The sequence below is a fragment of the Telopea speciosissima genome, chromosome 7 (genome assembly GCF_018873765.1).
Source record: "Telopea speciosissima isolate NSW1024214 ecotype Mountain lineage chromosome 7, Tspe_v1, whole genome shotgun sequence".
NCBI lineage: Eukaryota > Viridiplantae > Streptophyta > Magnoliopsida > Proteales > Proteaceae > Telopea > Telopea speciosissima.
The window spans coordinates 9667487-9686581 of NC_057922.1; the positions used below are offsets into that span (position 1 = coordinate 9667487).

The 19095-nt window shown below is 38.7% G+C and overlaps 4 protein-coding genes and 1 long non-coding RNA gene across 5 annotated transcripts; 4 read left to right on the top strand and 1 right to left on the bottom strand.

Annotated features, from left to right (window-relative positions):
• The first annotated feature begins 365 nt into the window (after positions 1–365).
• On the top strand, positions 366–1455 carry LOC122668193 (MDIS1-interacting receptor like kinase 2-like). The gene has a single exon (XM_043864787.1). It carries the CDS (start codon positions 754–756, stop codon positions 1453–1455), a length of 702 nt encoding a protein of 233 aa, XP_043720722.1. The 5' UTR covers positions 366–753.
• A 5988-nt stretch (positions 1456–7443) lies between these two features.
• Positions 7444–8901, top strand: LOC122668194 (probable leucine-rich repeat receptor-like protein kinase At1g35710). Its single transcript, XM_043864788.1, has 4 exons — positions 7444–7630; positions 7825–7898; positions 7980–8732; positions 8863–8901. Exons 1-4 carry the CDS (start codon positions 7444–7446, stop codon positions 8899–8901), a joined length of 1053 nt encoding a protein of 350 aa, XP_043720723.1.
• Positions 8902–8945: 44 nt separating this feature from the next.
• On the top strand, positions 8946–10959 carry LOC122666855 (MDIS1-interacting receptor like kinase 2-like). Its single transcript, XM_043862950.1, has 2 exons — positions 8946–10176; positions 10497–10959. Exons 1-2 carry the CDS (start codon positions 8991–8993, stop codon positions 10847–10849), a joined length of 1539 nt encoding a protein of 512 aa, XP_043718885.1. The 5' UTR covers positions 8946–8990; the 3' UTR covers positions 10850–10959.
• Positions 10960–11887: 928 nt separating this feature from the next.
• LOC122669673 lies at positions 11888–12563 on the bottom strand. The gene is made up of 3 exons (XR_006334063.1): positions 12448–12563; positions 12277–12360; positions 11888–12001 (listed from the first exon to the last, which is right to left on the bottom strand). It is a non-coding gene; the product is annotated as an uncharacterized LOC122669673 (long non-coding RNA).
• A 3997-nt stretch (positions 12564–16560) lies between these two features.
• On the top strand, positions 16561–19056 carry LOC122668196 (MDIS1-interacting receptor like kinase 2-like). The gene is made up of 2 exons (XM_043864789.1): positions 16561–17599; positions 17960–19056. Exons 1-2 carry the CDS (start codon positions 16561–16563, stop codon positions 19054–19056), a joined length of 2136 nt encoding a protein of 711 aa, XP_043720724.1.
• The last annotated feature ends 39 nt before the right edge of the window (positions 19057–19095 follow it).

The following is a 19095-nucleotide window of genomic DNA, read 5'->3' on the forward strand; positions in this document are numbered from 1 at the left end:
TGGTCGAATACCACCTGAGCTTGGAAACTCATCAACTCAGCTGCAAGGAATTGATCTTTCTTCAAATTTCCTCGTAGGCCCGATTCCAAGAGAATTGGGGAAACTTAACTCTTTGCTGATACTAAAGTTGAACGATAAACAACTCTTTGACACCATACCTGAGGATGTGAGATTGTTCTCCCAACTTCAGCAACTTGACCTCTCAAGTCTCAATGAACAATCTAAGAGGATCAGTTCCAAAACAATTAGGGAAATGCAAGAACTTGCTTTACTTGAATTTGAGCAAGAATAGATTCAACGGAAGCATTCCAGGTGAAATTGGTAAATTAGTTTCCCTACAGATCCTACTTGACCTTAGTCATAACTTGTTCACTGGAGAGATCCCTCGGCAGCTTGGAAGCTTGGACAAGCTAACAATTTTGAATATCTCTCATAATAAGCTGTTTGGTTCCATTCCATCTACTTTCTCTCAAATGCTCAGCTTGATTATCATCAATGTATCCTACAATGAGTTAGAGGGTCCTCTACCTGATACTAAAGCCTTTCAAAATGCTTCAATGGAAGCTTTCATTCACAACAAAGATTTGTGCGGCAATGTCACAGGTTTGCGACCTTGCATTTCTCCATCAACCAAAAAGCAAACCCCAAAACAGAGCCACAAAACCATGCTTCTTATCATATCTCTCATAGCAGTATTGTTGTTTCTTCTATTTGCATTTCTTGGGGGAACTGTTTTTATATTTTGGCCGAAGAATGAGATGCATAAATGAGGAGGAGGACCCAATTACAAACCAACAACGTAGAGATATGTTTATGATATGGAACTATGATGGAAGGATAGCATACCAAGACATCATTGAAGCAACTGAACAATTTGACCCCAAGTATTGCATTGGTGTGGGAGGACATGGAAGTGTTTATAAAGCAGAGTTGTCATCAAGTCAACTGGTAGCTATTAAGAAGATCACCTCTTCTTCAGATGACGACGAGATTTCTGATCATGAAACTTTCAGAAATGAAATTCTTATGATGACGGAAGTGCGACATCGAAATATCATGAAGTTGTATGGTTTCTGTTCCCACGTGCGGCACTCATTTTTGGTTTATGAATATGTGGAGAGAGGAAGCTTGTCTAAGATCCTAAGCATGGATGAAGAAGCGGTAGAATTGGATTGGACTAAAAGGGTTAATATCGTTAAAGGTGTAGCCCAGGCTCTAGCTTACTTGCACCATGACTGCTCACCACCAATCATTCATCGAGACATATCAAGCAACAATATTTTGTTGGATTCAGACTTTGAGCCTCATGTCTCAGACTTCGGCATTAGTAGATTTCTAAAGCCTGATTCATCCCATTGGACAACTCTTGCAGGAACATATGGATACTTTGCTCTAGGTTCTCTCTCTCTCTCTCTCCATCAATGTGTAATAACTTTAGAATGCATTAATACCTAGAAACTCTCTCAACCTTTAAGTCTATTGACCAAAGTAGAGTTGGTGACTCCCGAGGCTACTCATGAGTCATCAAATCCTTACAATTTCAAAATAAATATGAACCATTACCTATTTTTGATACATGTTACACCTAAGGTAGTAAGCAAAACTATCCAAATTTCAAATGTCAAATTTTTTGCTCTGCATGGAATCAAATAGCCATATTGTAGGTGTGAGAAACCACTTTTTATTTTTATTAATTTAACTTTTTTCACTTATTCTACAGAACTTGCTTACACAATGAGGGTGACTGAAAAATGCGATGTCTATAGCTTTGGTGTAGTAACATTTGAAGCGATGATGGGAAAGCATCTAGGAGAATTAATCCCCACTTTGTCATCATTATCCTCTTCACCATTGCCATCTGCTGAACAAAACATACTATTGAAGGATATAATTGACTAGCGCATCTCACCCCCCATAAATCAAGTTGCTGAGAAATTGGCTTCGATTATGTAGCTGGCATCTTCTTGTTTGCAAGCAAATCCACAATCTCGGCCAACCATACAACATGTGTCTCAGCTATCAATTTGCAATGTTTCCCAAAGCAACTCTACACATTGAATCTTAAGATGTGAATTTAGTCAAAGAATTTGTGTGTTGTTGAAGCCCGTTCACCCTTTTCCTTCTTGTGTGCCTAGTATGTTTTGAAGAAGGCGGTTTGTTTGTCATGCATCTTAAACACATTGTGAAAATTCCTATTATGTGAGGTCATGATAAATTTGTATGTTTTTGTCATGTTTGCCTTGTTTTTATCTATATGTTTGTTCTATATATAATGTTCAAGGGTATTAGTTCGACTGTATGAATTTTGTGTTCATTGTCTATGATAGCTATACAACTCTTTCCACTCATGACAAGATATTAACCATTTAAAATGGTTTATTTTTTTGACTTGCTTTAAATTTAGGTGTTTTTCTTACCAAAAAAAAAAATTAGGTGTTTTTAAAACTAATTAAAAATAGGAAAAAGGTACTTTGAACCGCTAGGATAGGGTATGCTAGAACCTTTGTGTTTGTATATTCTTAGTGTTATATCATTGGCCAGTAACAATATTTGGTATTCTTCAAGAGACTAAGAAATTCCTCACAAGGCAAATTGAAATAAAAATAGGGTGAGTGGTAGTAGAACGTGTGTTCTGCGAAGTTATTTTCACGTCTTTTTAATAATAACCGTACATCTAGAATTAGATTAATCTCGACCATCCAATGAATATGAATAGAAATCAATGGTTGCTTTCTATTACGGTGATACGAGTTCAGTTTTTGTTTTACTGTATGTAAACCACCGATCAACAATGCTTCCCTACCTAGATTGGAGTTATGGGTGGAATTGTAAGAGGTTCCAGAAGTGCTCTGAAGTTCTTGCTGTCGAGAGAGGGGATGGAGTGAGGGATGGAAAACGATGTTGCTATCGTCAAAGGAGGCAACGCATGTGGTGGAAGGCATATGCTTGGTAAAGGTCAAAATCCTTGGAGAGAGAGGGTGAGAGTCCTCTTTCTCGAAAAATCAATAGCATGTACCAAACTCCGTTCGACGGCATTGGAATAGGTTGCAAGCTACCCACCGTATCTTCGCCATCTGCGGTGGCATGAACTAACGAAGCGAAACGTAAGCCAAAGCACAAAGAAGAAGACGATGGGTCCCATGTCTATTTATGATGGGTGTGTGTTTCTAATCATGATCATAGCAAGGATTGGGACGTTCCAATTTCCAAGTCTATTATGAAGCTTCAGCCTTTGAGTAATATCCATTTTGTTCCTTAACGATGAGAGACTTGATCAGATGCATTTTAATCTCAAAGCTTGGGTCTTTGTATCTAACCAAATAAATTATTGGCATGAGACTTTCATCCATGTTAAAACCATTAAAAATCAAAACCTTAGCCAATTTCTTAAAGAAGACTTGCGAGATCATATCTTACTCTCCTGTAGCTGCGGCTTCCAGAAATGAAACTATGATCTTCTTGGCCATCTCAGCAATTGTAACATCAACGATGTCTTTTGAAAACTCATGATCCGAGTTGCAGTTGCTCAACGGTTTCTTACGAGTACATAAAGTTACAAATCCGGTTTGATTTTGTGGTTTCAAGGGTTTGCAGAGATTGTCATAGGGTTTTGCAAAGGTTAGAGGGAGAGAAGGCATACCGGTAACAAGAAGTCTTGGTTAATTGAGATAAAAAAAGTCCAACGGTTGAGATTTTAATTGCTTAAATGGACGGTTAAAATCAAACAATGTCCTGCAATACTTTTCTTATGCACGCACCGCGACACTTTAGCCATAAAAATATGGGTGAAACATTTGTATTTTTGGCATTGATATCCACAGAGACTGAAAACTAACTTTGTATCTTGAGCTTATCTCAGAAAACATGAATAGAGTAGGTGTTTGAAAGACTTCAGATAAAAAGTTGTTCTCCATCTTTTATTATTAAAGGAGATATATTTAACTATTTAGAATAATAGTTACTTAGTGGTTTATTATTTTTAAAGAAGAGGGTTCTCTGAGCAAGTGGCATGGAGGAGTACATCAATGAGGTGCGATAAAACGGTTAACTACAATGTAATCTACTCTAAATAGTGGATATAATGATAAAATTTCCTTGGGAAGTAGTTTTCTGTCTTACGCCAGCATTTCCATGTGTGGGTGTCTCTCTCTCTCCCCTCAAAATAAGGGGGTAGAAGTATCTTTTTATATGAAAACACAAATGCCATCAGAGCAGGTTATTTAGGTTAAATCTAGGGCTGCATTGATCTGGCATGGGCTAGCCAAGCCAGCCCAAAAGTTATATGCCTCTTCATTGGATCGGATGTGATTAAAGCGTAATAGCAAACACCAACAAAATCACGAAAAGAACAAGAACCAAGCAAAAGAACACGAGAGATATAGCGTGGTTCACAACCAGTATGGTGTGTTACATCCGGACGAAGACGAAGATGATTCACTATGTAAATCGGAGAAAAATTACAATGGAAACTCTCAAGAACACCCAAATCACTTCTCTTCTCTCTCTGAAACCCTAGAACGAAAACCCCAAAATCTTCCTCTCTCTTTACAATAAAGCGGGTAAGGAACATAAATACTCCTCCATCGGATCGAGTCGATCCAAGCCCTCTGCTACCATCACAGATATCAGAAAAAGTTCCATTCGGTCGCCACCAAAATGTCGAGGCGAGTCATTCTTGAAACGAGTCCAAGAATTGAGACATACATGACAAAAACATTAAAGGCCAGAAAACTTTGTATTCTTAGTTTTAGTATGGCTTAAGCTCAACTTGCTGTATCATTTGCATACTATATATATAGTCTATCCACTGGCTTTAGCTTCTTGAGCTATAAAACCTTGAACAAAATGGCCCTCTAGCAGCACCAGATGCTTTAATAACCAAGTCTTCCAGGACTAGATTAATAGCGTTTGTATAACTCTTTTCACTCTTTCCCCTACCTCATATATATTCTAAGGTTTGACTTCTCACATTGCATTAAAATGTGAACCGTACGTCGTAAATGTTACGTCAATTAAAGGGTATGACTTGAGCCTTGAAGACTTTAAGGATTACCTAGACTCGGATACTTCCAAGTCTTTCAGGGCTAGATTAGCGTTTCATTCCTATGAACCTTCTCTGCTTCTTTTCGAAAACGCCCTAGTCATCTCCTTTTATTAAGGTAACACTTATGTCCACCCTTAGGGTAGGTTGTACTAGAAGTTTTTGTCAGGACTTACGTATCATCCCAAACTTGGACACTTCAAAGTCTTCCAGGTCTAGATTAGCATTTCATTCCTATCAAGTTTCTGTTCTTTCTCTTCTTTTCTGCCTTTGGGAGGAAAATCATTCAAATCCAGCCTCTCCCAATTTCCAGACCGAACACATCAATCCCCCCTTTTCCCTATCTAAGTCAATTCTAAACCATATCCTACGTTATCTATTGGATGTTGATGCAAGTCAATTCATCGATCCCCATAAACCGGCTTATTAAGTGGTTTCACTCTGTTCCAGGGTTTTTGTCTGTAGACATGTAATCATTATACGAATCTTAGAAGAACTCAATCCCATAAACCAAGTTACATAGTGAGAGAACCCAAGACCATATCAATCTATACCAAATCACTTTCATAGTTGATGTGGGATCGATCAACCCCATATAACTAATATGAAACTGTAATAGAGGTATTATACATGACATTCCAAGTATAATGTGCGAGACTAGCAATGAAGGAAACAAGTAGTGAAAGTGTTTCCCACGCCCTCTCATAAGGTTTTTTTATTTTTTTTTTTTTTTTTTTTTTAATATAAAAACGAACATAAAACTACTTTATGAGAGGTTGTAAGACATTATGTAGGCTTACAGAGAACCCTTTCCCCATAAGAATTTTATTAGCATTCTCTCACTAAAACCCAAATTGGGTTACCCAATAATAATAGCCTTCTTCGCATTCTATAATATCTGCAGGTCCTTCATCTGCCTTGACGGACTTGGAGTTACTGCCATTAAGATAGGAAGACTTGGGGTTAGAGGAGATGCCAAGGACCACCCAAATATTAAAGACAGTGGCCCAGAAGCTACTAGGCAATCTTCCAATGCCTTCTCGGCCAAGGGGAAGTTCCGTTCCAAACTGACTTTGAACTTTCAGCGTACGTAGACGAAGTAAGTCAGTCAATTAGAATGGTTCAATTGATGGATGGATTGAGTCTATTTTCAATTTCAGCCAAAGATGTAAATGTATGTATCTTTTCATTTATAATGAGGGAGAGAAAGTTGTTCACAAGTAGAGGGAGGACAAACTCCTTATTGCATTCAAAAGGTTTTTTGACCTTTTTACTTAAAAAACTTTTAGTAATAAGAAGGGACAATCAAAATCCGTGACAAGTTCTAAATCCACCTTTTTGGTGATAAGCAAGAAGATAAGAATTAACAACCTTACCATTCTGCGAAGTGTATTTAACAATCCAGCCCATGAATGGATAGACTCCTTATTGCAATCCCATCAAATTATATGGATTTCTAATGGAGCTCAGTTACATAATTACCAAATCATCCATCGATTACAACCACTTTTGAATAACTCTTTTCACTCTTGCCCATAACCCACCATATTCTAAGTTTTGGCCCTCAGCTCTCACATTGCAGTAAAATGTGAACTGTCATTTCTTTCTATTGGTGAGGTACCTTGCTTCAAGATTAAATCTATCTTTTTCAACAATGGGGTGTGGGATGGGATGGGGTATCATACATTTAGTCGATATATTAAATCAGTACAGGGGAAGTCAGTCAACCGATTGCCCAGTTGCAAAGTCTTGGTCAGCTATTCACATGGGAACGGATGGGGACAGATCTGACCCTTCCGTGGGGCGAGGTAAGGTGTAAGACCCAATTGAGGTCAGATCTGTCACCAATTGCGTAGCCCTAATGGCAGATTACATCCATCGCCACACATCATTCTCACATTAGGTGAGAGCCAGGTTGGCCAATCACATTCACATCAACGAGAAGGAAATTTCATCAAATGATCATTTTTTCCATTTTCTCTTTTTGTTTTTTTTTTTTTAGTTTTAGAAATCAAATTCTCCGATTCCCCGAATATTTTTAGTGGCCCCACATCTATACATGGACCAATGGGTGTTTAGTGGTATGGCCCACCTGCATCTTTTTAAAGGATCTGGAGCCGTAAGTTTGGAACACCCAGCAAGGAAGGACCAGCAAAATCGGTTGTGTACGTGTGTTTTACTACTTGGAAAACATGTTTGCACCTAATTCTTCACTACTGCTACCCTTTTCCTTTGTTGGAAGAAAGAAACAACTACTACTACTACTACTCTGCCTCCTCCACTTACTGCTCCTTCTCTTGGCCACCTCCATTAATGCTTCTGCTTCTTCTTCTTCTTCATTCGGAGTTGCCCCTGCTCCTTCCCCTGCTTCCAATAATTATGGTTTCCATGAACCAGAAGCAATGGAGGCTCTCCTTAAATGGAAGGCCAGCCTTCATCAGAATAACAATTCCCAGCTACTACTCCCTTCATGGAGGAAATTGGCAAACGGAAGCAGCAACAACAATCCATGCAAGTGGGAGGGAATTACTTGCAATGACGCTGCAGGAGTGGTCACCATAATAAACCTCGGCAGCATGGATTTGCAAGGTACTCTCCATGACTTTAGTTTCTCATCCTTCCCTAATCTCATCCATCTTGATCTCCGTAACAATTCATTTTTGGTTCCATCCCCGCACAGATTGTCAACCTTTCTCAACTCACCTACCTTGATCTCTACAATAACAATCTTAACGGCTCAATCCCTGCTGCTTTAGGTGTTCTGAACAACCTGACTTTTCTAGGTCTCGGGAATAATCAAATAATTGGATCAATTCCCATGGAGATAGGAAACTTGACGAAGCTCCAAGTGTTGATGGTGCAAAATTGCAATCTATCAGGTTCCATCCCTTCCACTCTGGGCAACTTGAATAATCTCACTTTTTTGTGGTTGTTCCAGAATATGTTATCTGGATCCATTCCACCTGAACTTGGGAGGTTGGATTCTCTTGTTCAGCTTGATTTGTCCACAAACTATTTGACAGGTTCAATACCTGCTTCTTTAGGAAATTTGGGGAAGCTAAACTACATGTACCTCTATACAAATAAATTCTCTAGTTCCATTCCCATGGAAATTGGAAACCTGACCAATCTCTATGACCTACAATTGTCGGATAACTCTCTGACAGGTTCCATCCCTCGAGAAATTGGAAACTTGAGATATCTTGGCCGACTTTATTTGAATGAAAATAGTCTCAGGGGTTCACTTCCTGCTTCTATTGGAAACATGAGATCTTTATCTATACTTATTTTGTCAAGCAATAGTCTCAGTGGTTCACTTCCTACTTCTTTTGGAAATTTGACCAATCTTGTTGGTATATTCCTTTTGGATAACCAATTATCCGGTCAATTACCTCAGGAAATCAGCAATCTTACAAAATTGCAACACCTGCAGCTTGGAAATAACTCTTTTACTGGGTCTTTACCACAACATATATGTAATAGTGGGTCACTCATAACATTTTCTGCAGATGCTAACCATTTCATAGGCCCGATTCCCAGAAGCATGAGAAACTGCACGAGCCTAACCAGACTCCGTCTTGACAATAACCATCTTACGGGAAACATTTCAGAAGTCTTCGGTGTTTACCCGAATTTAACTTACATTGATCTTAGCTCCAATCAATTGTCTGGTGAGGTTTCAGTGAATTGGGTAAAGTGCCTACAATTGGAAAACCTAAAAATATCAGGAAACAAGATTTCTGGTCGAATACCACATGAGCTTCTTGGAAACTCATCAACTCAGCTGCAAGGAATTGATCTTTCTTCAAATTTCCTCCTAGGCCCGATTCCAAGAGAATTGGGGAAACTTAGCTCTTTGATGATACTAAAGTTGAACGATAACCTACTTTCTGGTGTCGTACCTGAGGAGGTGGGATTGGTCTCCCAACTTCAGCAACTTGACCTCTCAATGAACAATCTAAGAGGATCAGTTCCAAAACAGCTAGGGAGATGCAAGAACCTGCTTTACTTGAATTTGAGCAAGAATAGATTCAACGGCAGCATTCCAGGTGAAATTGGTAAATTAGTTTCCCTACAGATCCTACTTGACCTTAGTGATAACTTGTTCACAAGAGAGATCCCTTGGCAGCTTGGAAGCTTGGACAAGCTAACAATTTTGAATCTCTCTCATAATAAGCTGTTTGGTTCCATTCCGTCTACTTTCTCTGAAATGCTCAGCTTGATAACCATTGATGTATCCTACAATGAGTTAGAGGGTCCTCTACCTGATACTATAGCCTTTCAAAATGCTTCAATGGAAGCTTTCATTCACAACAAAGGTTTGTGCGGCAATGTAACAGGTTTGCGACGACCTTGCATTTCTTCATCATCGACCAAAAAACAAATCCCAAAACAGAGCCACAAAACCATGCATCTTATCATATCTCTCATAGCAATATTGTTGTTTCTTCTATTTGCATTTCTTGGGGGGACTTTTTTATTTTTTGGCCGAAGAATGAGATGCATAAATGAGGAGGACCCAATTACAAACCAACAACGTAGAGATCTGTTTACGATATGGAACTATGATGGGAAGATAGCATACCAAGACATCATTGATGCAACAGAACAATTTGACCCCAAGTATTGCATTGGTGTGGGAGGACATGGAAGTGTTTATAAAGCAGAGTTGTCAACAGGTCAACTGGTAGCTGTTAAGAAGATCACTTCTTCTTCAGATGACAACGAGATTTCTGATCATGAAACTTTCAAAAATGAAATTCTTATGATGACGGAATTGCGGCATCGAAATATCGTGAAGTTGTATGGTTTCTGTTCCCACGTACGACACTCATTTTTGGTGTATGAATATGTGGAGAAAGGAAGCTTGTCTAAGATCCTAAGCATGGATGAAGAAGCGGTAGAATTGGATTGGACTAAAAGGGTTAATATTGTTAAAGGTGTAGCCCAGGCTCTAGCTTACTTGCACCATGACTGCTCACCCCCAATCATTCATCGAGACATATCAAACAACAATATTTTGTTGGATTCAGACTTTGAGCCTCATGTCTCAGACTTCGGCATTAGTAGATTTTTAAAGCCTGATTCATCCCATTGGACAGCTCTTGCAGGAACATATGGATATTTTGCACCAGGTTCTCTCACTCTCTCTCTCTCTTACACTTACACTTAGAATGCATCAACACCTAGAAACTCTCTCAACCTTTAAGTCTATTGACCAAAGTAGTGTTGGTGACTCCCAAGTCTACTCATGAGTCATGAAATCCTTACAATTTCAAAATAAATATGAACCATTATCTATGTTTGTTACATGTTACACCTAAGGTAGTAAACAAATCTATCCAAATTTCAAATGCCATTTTTTTTGCTCCGCATGGTATAAAATAGCCATATTGTAGGTGTGAGGAACCACTTATTATTTTTATTAATTTTATTTGTTTTACTTATTCTGCAGAACTTGCTTACACAATGAGGGTGACTGAAAAATGTGATGTCTATAGCTTTGGTGTGGTAACATTTGAAGTGATGATGGGAAAGCATCCAGGAGAACTCATCCCCACTTTGCGATCATTATCCTCTTCAACATTACCATCTTCTGAACAAAACATACTATTGAAGGATATAATTGATCAACGCATCTCACCCCCCATAAATCAAGTTGCTGAGAAATTGGCTTCGATTATGAAGCTGGTATCTTCTTGTTTGCATGAAAATCCACATTCTCGGCCAACCATGCAACATATGTCTCAAGAGCTATCAATTTGCAGTGTTCCAAAACAACTCCATGCATTGAATCTTGAGATGTGAATTTAGTCCAAGAGATGAAGAAATTGTGTTGTTTAAGCTCGTTTACTCTTTTCCTTCCTGTGTGCTTAGTATGTAATGAAGAAGGCAGTTTGTTTGTCATGCTTCTTAAACACATTATTGTGAAAATTCCTATTATGTGAGGTTATGATAAATTTGTATGTTTTTATCATCTTTGCCACGTTATGAAATGATCCATTTCCCCCTTCTTGTGCTAATAATGTGCACTTTAGACCTCTTTGAAATCTCAAGACCTAACAATTCGGCCATTTTGGTGGTCACCAAATTATTGAATTCTTTGATTTCAAATGGTGAATCTTATTATTGACGGTGACCATTTAAACCTTATCAACCCCCAAAAAAAATGAGATTTTATTTGTTGAAAAATACAGTAGTCAAATAACTTTTACAAAAATGATTGGATTTCGAAAACTTGAATTAACTAACAAACCCTTATAAGACAGAGTAAATCGCATTGACCAAGATATAATTGAGACAAAGTTAGTTCACTTTCATTAAGAAAAAATTCACTTCACGCTTAGAAACACATTCAATTCAAGCACTAACCATTGCTACAATTTTTGTTTGGGGGTAATAACCATTGCTACATTTAACACATGAATCAAAATGAAAAAAAAAAGGGGGCAAATTTCATGGACAACCCCTCTAAGTATTCAATATGTCACGGACTTGCCAAACTTTGAAAAAATATCACAGACAACTCTTATTTTGTGATTATATTTTATCTTAGTCTATTTCGTTAGACCTGTGCACTTAAGTTGTTGTTAGTTTTTTTATAATGACCAACTTACCCTTAAAAAAGGACGAACTTACTATAATGCCTTAAGGGTAAAACCCCAATTTACATAAGAAGATAGAAGACAAAGTCGCGGGCGTTCAACCTGCAACTCTTTATTTCTCTCCCAATCATGTTCTATTTAGCCTGAAATGTTACCCATAATCTCTGTTTACCTCTCCTCATAGTCCCTACCAGTGAACCTTTTGTCGCAAGGTATCTTCACTACTTCTAACGAAGGCCTTGGCGGCATTGGCTCGCATTAGAGACCTCGTGCAAAAAGAGTGTGAGAGAAAAATTGAGGAAACATCCGTCATCAATCCACGGCTCACTCGACTATTATTTGACGTCCTACTTATCTATTTATGTAAGTCAGTTCGGATTTTAATTGAAAATTTTCCATGAAAATATAGATTTCATTTGAAATAATTGAGTCATGGAGAACACAAAAGACATTACTCTATTTCTTCATACAAACGATCGGCCTCTTCCGAAACACAATTGACAATATTTAACCACAATTTGTTCTACTTATTAGTGGAATTTCAAACAATCAGTCAAATATGCAGGTTTTGAAGCTGAAAATCTTTGAACTACAAAAGGAGGAGAGAAGGAAATTAAAGAGAATCCTAACCAGAGGAAGGTCGGTGATGGCCGGATTCGGAGAATTCAAGATCTTGAGAAAATTGAGGACTGCGACTTTGATTCTAGCTCGTACCTGTACCAATGACATTTGGGAGAACGATTCCAGTTGGAGAAGCAGAAGAGGAAGCAAGAAAAAGTAGAAGGCTTAGATGATAAATACCACTGAAGGTGGAAGTATTTCTGCGTAGCAGAGTTGTTGATCAGAATAGAACAAGGACGATTTGCAGAAATCCGCCATTGTTGTAGGCTTCAAGTAGAATTTAAAAGCGACTTTGCTCATAGTGCCTACCTCTGCTCATGGTCACAGCAGTTGGGTTGTATAAGAAAATGAGCTTCTTGTTTGGGTTGCGAGCGACGATCGTAAGATCGACCTTGGAGTTGAGCTTGGAGGAGGAGCCGTCAAAGGAAGTGGTGACGTTGAACTGCAAGATCCGGACGGACGTCACAGAGAATGTAGGGCGGTGGGGGCGGTAAAGAACCCAGAGGGCGGCGTCGGCGATGGCGGGGAGCAGGATGAGAGTGATGATGAGTAGCGTAGTCCAGAGGCAACAGATGCAGCAGCAACTGCGGCGGTAGCGCTGGGGCTTCGGCAGAGGACGGTAGATGGGGCGGTTGTAGAGCTGACCTTTGGTCGCCGGGAAGAAGATGCTCCAACGGGAAAAAGAGGGAAGAAGAAGGGGAAGGTTGATATTTTAGGGTTAAAATGGATATTTCAACTTTAGGGTTAAAATGGATATTTTACCTTTAGGTATTAACTGTGCTTAACGTTAGGGGGAAGGAAGGTTGATATTTTTTCAATGTTTGATAAGTCCATGACATATTGAATACTTAGAGGGCGTGTCCATGAAATTTACCCCCCAAAAAAAAAGGTTTTGGTGGTAAATGGAAACATTTTAAAATACTGTGTATGTTAATATTGTAATTTAGTAAAGGGAAAAAAGAATGCTAATTGGTCTCGTGGTTACCATGGTTCTTGTTCCTAGACACAAACCAATGCCTTTGTGTGCGAAAAAACCGTTTAAACCCCAGTAAAATTGAATATCGCATCCAAACAAATACTTTTATGTGCACTTTTATTAGCTATGAGGCTGATGTCGGGCCTGCATGATCGGTTAGTGTTCTCTTGTGCTATAATAAAATACATTTATTGTATACATAAGGTTGGGCTGTGCTATGTTGGGCTCAGTACAAGGCCTCAGCCTAGGCTCAGTCCAGCCCGCCAGCCCAAGCCTTCCCTACGGGTTGAAATGCTTAGCCCAAGATCTCTTCAGGTTCACGGCTGGTCAGGCTTTTTTGATACCCCTAATTCACACATTATATATAAAATTTAATTTTGTTGATCTTTTCCCTCTGTTTATATCTTCAGCTCTTTAAGAATCTGATGCAGACTCGGATTTCACTTCTGATCAATCTAAAGCCCAACATGACAAACCTATCATTATCACAATGTCAGTTTATATCCAGGCCCATTCCAAAACAACTCTATGCAACTTCCTGCTTATCATCTTTCCAAACTTTATCATGAGATATTGCAATTCAAGCACTTGCACAACGAGTATAGAAACTTGGGATCATATTTGTTTGATTTGTACTGAATCCAAGGTAATTAGAAGTTTGTGTTGAAAGCTTGAGACATAGGGAAGAGGATGTAGGGAAGAGGATGTCAAAGAAGATTCCACCTCCCAAAAAGAAGTTGCCAAAGCTCGACACTGTCTTCAACTGTCCTTTCTGCAACCATGAAAAAACTGTTGAGCAGGAGACACAAAAGGGAATACAAAACCGATAAGTAGCCTTCGATTGGAATACTACAATGTTGGATCTTTCATGAACGATACAAAATCAAAAACAATAATTTATTAGAAGTCATTGATGTATATACTAGTAGTAATTATATAAATTGTTATAAAATTTATTTTGCTGATCTTTAGCAAAAAGTGTCTGATTTCATTGTTGGAAGTGAAAGAACTAAGAAGATACGTATGATAGTGATAATCCTCTAGCTTTCTGTGGAAGCTCTACTTCAGACTTCAAGTCTTCAAATATTCCTAATTAGATATTAATTTTTTTCTTTAAATGGAGTTGCACTGTTGCAGTAGTTTGGTTTCTGTGTATGAAGTACAAGTTCTGATAGATTTTACAAATGAAAAGATCAAAAACTAATTGTTCTTAGAATTATTCTATTATTTTTTAAGGTTAACGCACTGTGAACATACCCGATAGATTCTTTATTTAGTGCCTTATTTGTCTTTGTTCTTAGACACAATGGTGTTGTTCCTGTCTCTCACATGAGAACACCAAATTTTGTTTCCCAAACCGAAAACATAAAACCATAAAAAAAAAAAATCAAAATTTTATTGGGTTTTAAAGGTTTTGTACATTCGATTGGTCTTTTCAATCTAATTGGTTTAGACCAAAATCAAATTGAATCGAATCGAATCAATATATTATTTTTCCCTAAAAAAACAAAACTGAGACTGATCCCATAGGGAGATTTGAGTAACGACTATTGACAAGAGGCCCAACCGTCATACAACAGCTCAACAATGTGAACTATAAACTATACTGACAAAAGAATAAGGAGAGGAAAAACGGTGCCAAGACTTTTTTTTATGGGCTCATCTTATCAAGGGTCCATGTATAGGCCACTAGGTGGGCACCCAAGGGAGAAACCCTATTGAGCAATTCTGTTGTTAATATATATACTAAAAATAGAGTTCGGACATGGGCAGGGCAGGACCATCAGGCTAAGGCTGGGCCTGGCCCAAAATTCTTTAGGCCTTTGTAGGGCTAGTTTATTAGGGTTAAATCTAGGGCTGCATTGATCTGGCATGGGCTAGCCAAGCCAGCCCAAAAGTTTTATCCCTCTTCATTGGATCAGATGTGATTAAAACATTGAAGGCCAGAAAATTTTGTATTCTTAGTTTTAGTATGGCTTAAGCTCAACTTGCCGTATCATTTGCACACTATGTAGTCTATCCACTGGCTTTAGCTTCTTGAGCTAAAAACCTTAAAACAAAATGATGCACCACTGGGTTTGATTAAGATTATTTCTCCACTACTGCTACTACTGCTGCTGTTGTCAGGTACCATTCCAGATTTGGATACTTCCAAGTCTTCCAGGACTAGATTAGCATTTCATTCCTTTCAAATTTCTCTTCTTTGAATTCTACCTTAATTTCGAAGGAAAAAGCTCAAAGTCATCCCCTTTAATGATGCATGGTAGCACTTATGTACACCCTTTAATGATGGTAGTGTTAGAAGTTCTTGTCAACACTTATGTATTACCATCCCAAACTTGGATACTTCAAGCAGGGCTATATTAACATTTCATGCCTATAAACTTTCTCCCTTTTTCTCTTCTTTTTGAGGAAAAAACTCAAGTCGTCCCCTTTAATGTCCACCCTTCGGTAGGTAGTGCTAGAAGTTCTTGTCTGGACTTTATGTACCATCCCAAACTTGGATGCTTCCAAGTTTTACAGGACTAGCTAGATTAGCATTTCATTCTTTTCAACCTTTGGGAGGAAAATCATTCAAATTCATGCATCATCAATTCCCCCCCCCCCCCCTCTTTTTCCCCGCCTAAGTCAATTCTAAACCATATTCTACGTTATCTATTAATGGATGTTGATACAAACCAACTCAATCAATCCCATAAACCAGGTTACAAAGTGAGGGAACCCGGCCAAGACCATATCAACCCATACCGAATCACTTTCGTAGTTGATGTGGGATCAACCCCATATGAATGATATGGAACTGTAACAGAGGTATTATACAGGACACTAGCTCCAAGCATAACACGAGACAGCATTGAAGGTGGGAACATTGTTTACGGCAAGAAGATAATACTAACAAAGAAACGAAGAATATAAGAAAATACAATCTTCCAATGCCTTCTCGGCCAAGGTAAGCTCCAAACTGACTTAATTCAAACCTTCGGCGTAGTGGAAGTCAGTCAATAGACAATAGTATGTACTGGAATAGAATGGTTCAATTGATGAGTCTATCCACAACTCGTTATAAAGGACCTGGATCCATAAGTTTGAATCCCAAGTCCCCAACAACAACAACAACCAGTAAATCAGTTGTGTTTGTTTTTGCAAGGCAAAAGCAAAACCATGTTTGCACCTAATTCACTACTACTCTGCCTCCTCCACTTATTGCTCCTTCTCTTGGCCACCTCCATTGCTTTTCTTCTTCTTCTTCTTCTTCATTCGGAGTTGCCCCTGCTCCTTCCCCTGCTTCCAATTATGATTTCCATGAACCAGAAGCAATGGAGGTTCTCCTTAAATGGAAGGCCAGCCTTCATAGTAACAATTCCCAGCTACTACTCCCTTCATGGACGAAATTGGCAAACGGAAGCAGCAGCCACAATCCATGCAATTGGGAGGGAATTACTTGCAATGACGCAGCTGGTTTCATCACCATAATAAACCTCGGCAGCATGGATTTGCAAGGTACCCTCCATGACTTCAACTTCTCATCCTTCCCTAATCTGCTCTATCTTGATCTCAGTAGCAATTCTCTTTTTGATACCCTCCTTGTCACCATTGCCAACCTTTCCCAACTCACCCACCTCTATCTCATCGCTAACAATTTCAATGGCTCAATCCCTGCTGATTTCGGTGCTTTGAAAAACCTTGTTGTTCTAGATCTCGGTGCAAATCAACTTTCTGGTTCGATACCTTCCACCATTGGAGGCTTGAACGATCTTACTCAGTTGGTTCTGTACTCGAACCAAATAAGTGGATCAATTCCCATGGAGATAGGAAACCTGACGAACATCAATGTCTTGATGGTCCAAAATAACAATCTAATAGGTTCTATCCCTTCCAATCTGGGCAACTTGAACAATCTCACTTTTTTGTGGTTGTTCAATAATCTGTTATCTGGATCCATTCCACCTGAATTTGGGAGGTTGGATTCTCTTGTTCGGCTTGATTTGTCCATAAACTATTTGACAGGTTCAATACCTGCTTCTTTTGGAAATTTGGGGAAGCTAAACTACTTGTACCTCTATTCAAATTCACTCTCTGGTTCCATTCCCATGGAAATTGGAAACCTGACCAATCTCTATGACCTACAGTTGGTGTATAACTTTTTGACAGATTCTATCCCTCCAGAAATTGGAAACTTGAGATATCTTGGCCGACTTTATTTAAGTAGAAATAATCTCAGTGGTTCAACTCCTGCTTCTTTTGGAAACATGAGATCTTTTGGAAACATGAGATCTCTATCTGTACTTGATTTGTCCAAGAATAGTCTCACTGATCAACTTCCTACTTCTCTTGGAAATTTGCGCAATCTAAAAGGTATCTTCCTTCATAGCAACCAATTATCCGGTCAAGTACATTAGGAAATCATCAGCAATTTTACAAAATTGCAAGACTTGCACCTTGCAAATAATTCTTTTACTAGGTATTTACCACAACATATATGCATTAGTGGGTCACTCCTAACATTTTGTGGAGGTCATAACCATTTCACAGGCCTGATTCCTAGAAGCATGAGAAACTGCACGAGCCTAACCAGACTCCGTCTTGACAATAATCATCTCAAGGGAAACATTTCAGAAGTCTTTGGTGTTTACCCGAATTTAACGTACATTGATTTGAGCTACAATGAATTGTCTGGTGAGGTTTCAGTTAATTGGGTATAGTGCCTACAATTAGGAAACCTAAAAATCTCAGAAAACAAGATTTTTGGTCGAATACCACCTGAGCTTGGAAACTCATCAACTCAGCTGCAAGGAATTGATCTTTCTTCTAATTTCCTCCTAGGCCCAATTCCAAGAGAATTGGGGAAACTTAGCTCTTTGCTGATACTAAAGTTGAACGATAACCAACTCTCGGGCACCATCCCTGAGGATGTGGGATTGTTCTCCCAACTTCAGCAACTTGACCTCTCAATGAACAATCTAAGAGGATCAGTTCCAAAACAATTAGGGAAATGCAAGAACCTGCTTTACTTAAATTTGAGCAAGAATAGATTCAACGGAAGCATTCCAGGTGAAATTGGTAAATTAGTTTCCCTACCGATCCTACTTGACCTTAGTGATAACTTGTTCACTGGAGAGATCCCTCGGCAGCTTGGAAGCTTGGACAAGCTAACAATTTTGAATCTCTCTCATAATAAGCTGTTTGGTTCCATTCCATATACTTTCTCTCAAATGCTCAGCTTGATTACCATCGATGTATCCTACAACGAGTTAGAGGGTCCTCTACCTGATACTAAAGCCTTTCAAAATACTTCAATGGAAGCTTTCATTCACAACAAAGATTTGTGCGGCAATGTCACACGTTTGCGACCTTGCATTTCTCCATCAACCGAAAAGCAAACCCCAAAACAGAGCCACAAAACAATGATTCCTATCATATCTCTCATAGCAGTATTGTTGTTTCTTCTATTAGCATTCCTTGGGGGGACATTTTTATTTTTTGGCCAAAGAATGAGATGCATAAATGAGGAGGACCCAATTACAAACCAACAACGAAGGGACATGTTTACAATATGGAATTATGATGGGAGGATAGCATACCAAGACATCATTGAAGCAACTGAACAATTTGATCCCAAGTATTGCATTGGTGTGGGAGGACATGGAAGTGTTTATAAAGCAGAGTTGTCAACGGGTCAATTGGTAGCTGTTAAGAAGATCAACTCTTCTTCAGATGACGACGAGATTTCTGATCAACAAACTTTCAGAAGTGAAATTCTTATGATGACGGAAGTGCGACATCGAAATATCGTGAAGTTAAATGGTTTCTGATCTCACGTGCGGCACTCATTTTTGGTTTATGAATATGTG

Excerpts from the sequence above, each read along its gene's own strand:
- LOC122668193 (XM_043864787.1), top strand. The coding sequence starts at position 754 with ATGAGATGCATAAATGAGGAGGAGGACCCAATTACAAACCAACAACGT.
- LOC122668194 (XM_043864788.1), top strand. The coding sequence starts at position 7,444 with ATGGAGGCTCTCCTTAAATGGAAGGCCAGCCTTCATCAGAATAACAAT. Across the intron at positions 7,631-7,824 it reads CGGCAGCATGGATTTGCAAG|GTCTCGGGAATAATCAAATA; the intron begins GTACTCTCCATG and ends TGACTTTTCTAG. Across the intron at positions 7,899-7,979 it reads CGAAGCTCCAAGTGTTGATG|AATATGTTATCTGGATCCAT; the intron begins GTGCAAAATTGC and ends TGGTTGTTCCAG.
- LOC122666855 (XM_043862950.1), top strand. The coding sequence starts at position 8,991 with ATGAACAATCTAAGAGGATCAGTTCCAAAACAGCTAGGGAGATGCAAG. Across the intron at positions 10,177-10,496 it reads ATATGGATATTTTGCACCAG|AACTTGCTTACACAATGAGG; the intron begins GTTCTCTCACTC and ends CTTATTCTGCAG.
- LOC122668196 (XM_043864789.1), top strand. The coding sequence starts at position 16,561 with ATGGAGGTTCTCCTTAAATGGAAGGCCAGCCTTCATAGTAACAATTCC. Across the intron at positions 17,600-17,959 it reads AAATTTGCGCAATCTAAAAG|GAAACCTAAAAATCTCAGAA; the intron begins GTATCTTCCTTC and ends GCCTACAATTAG.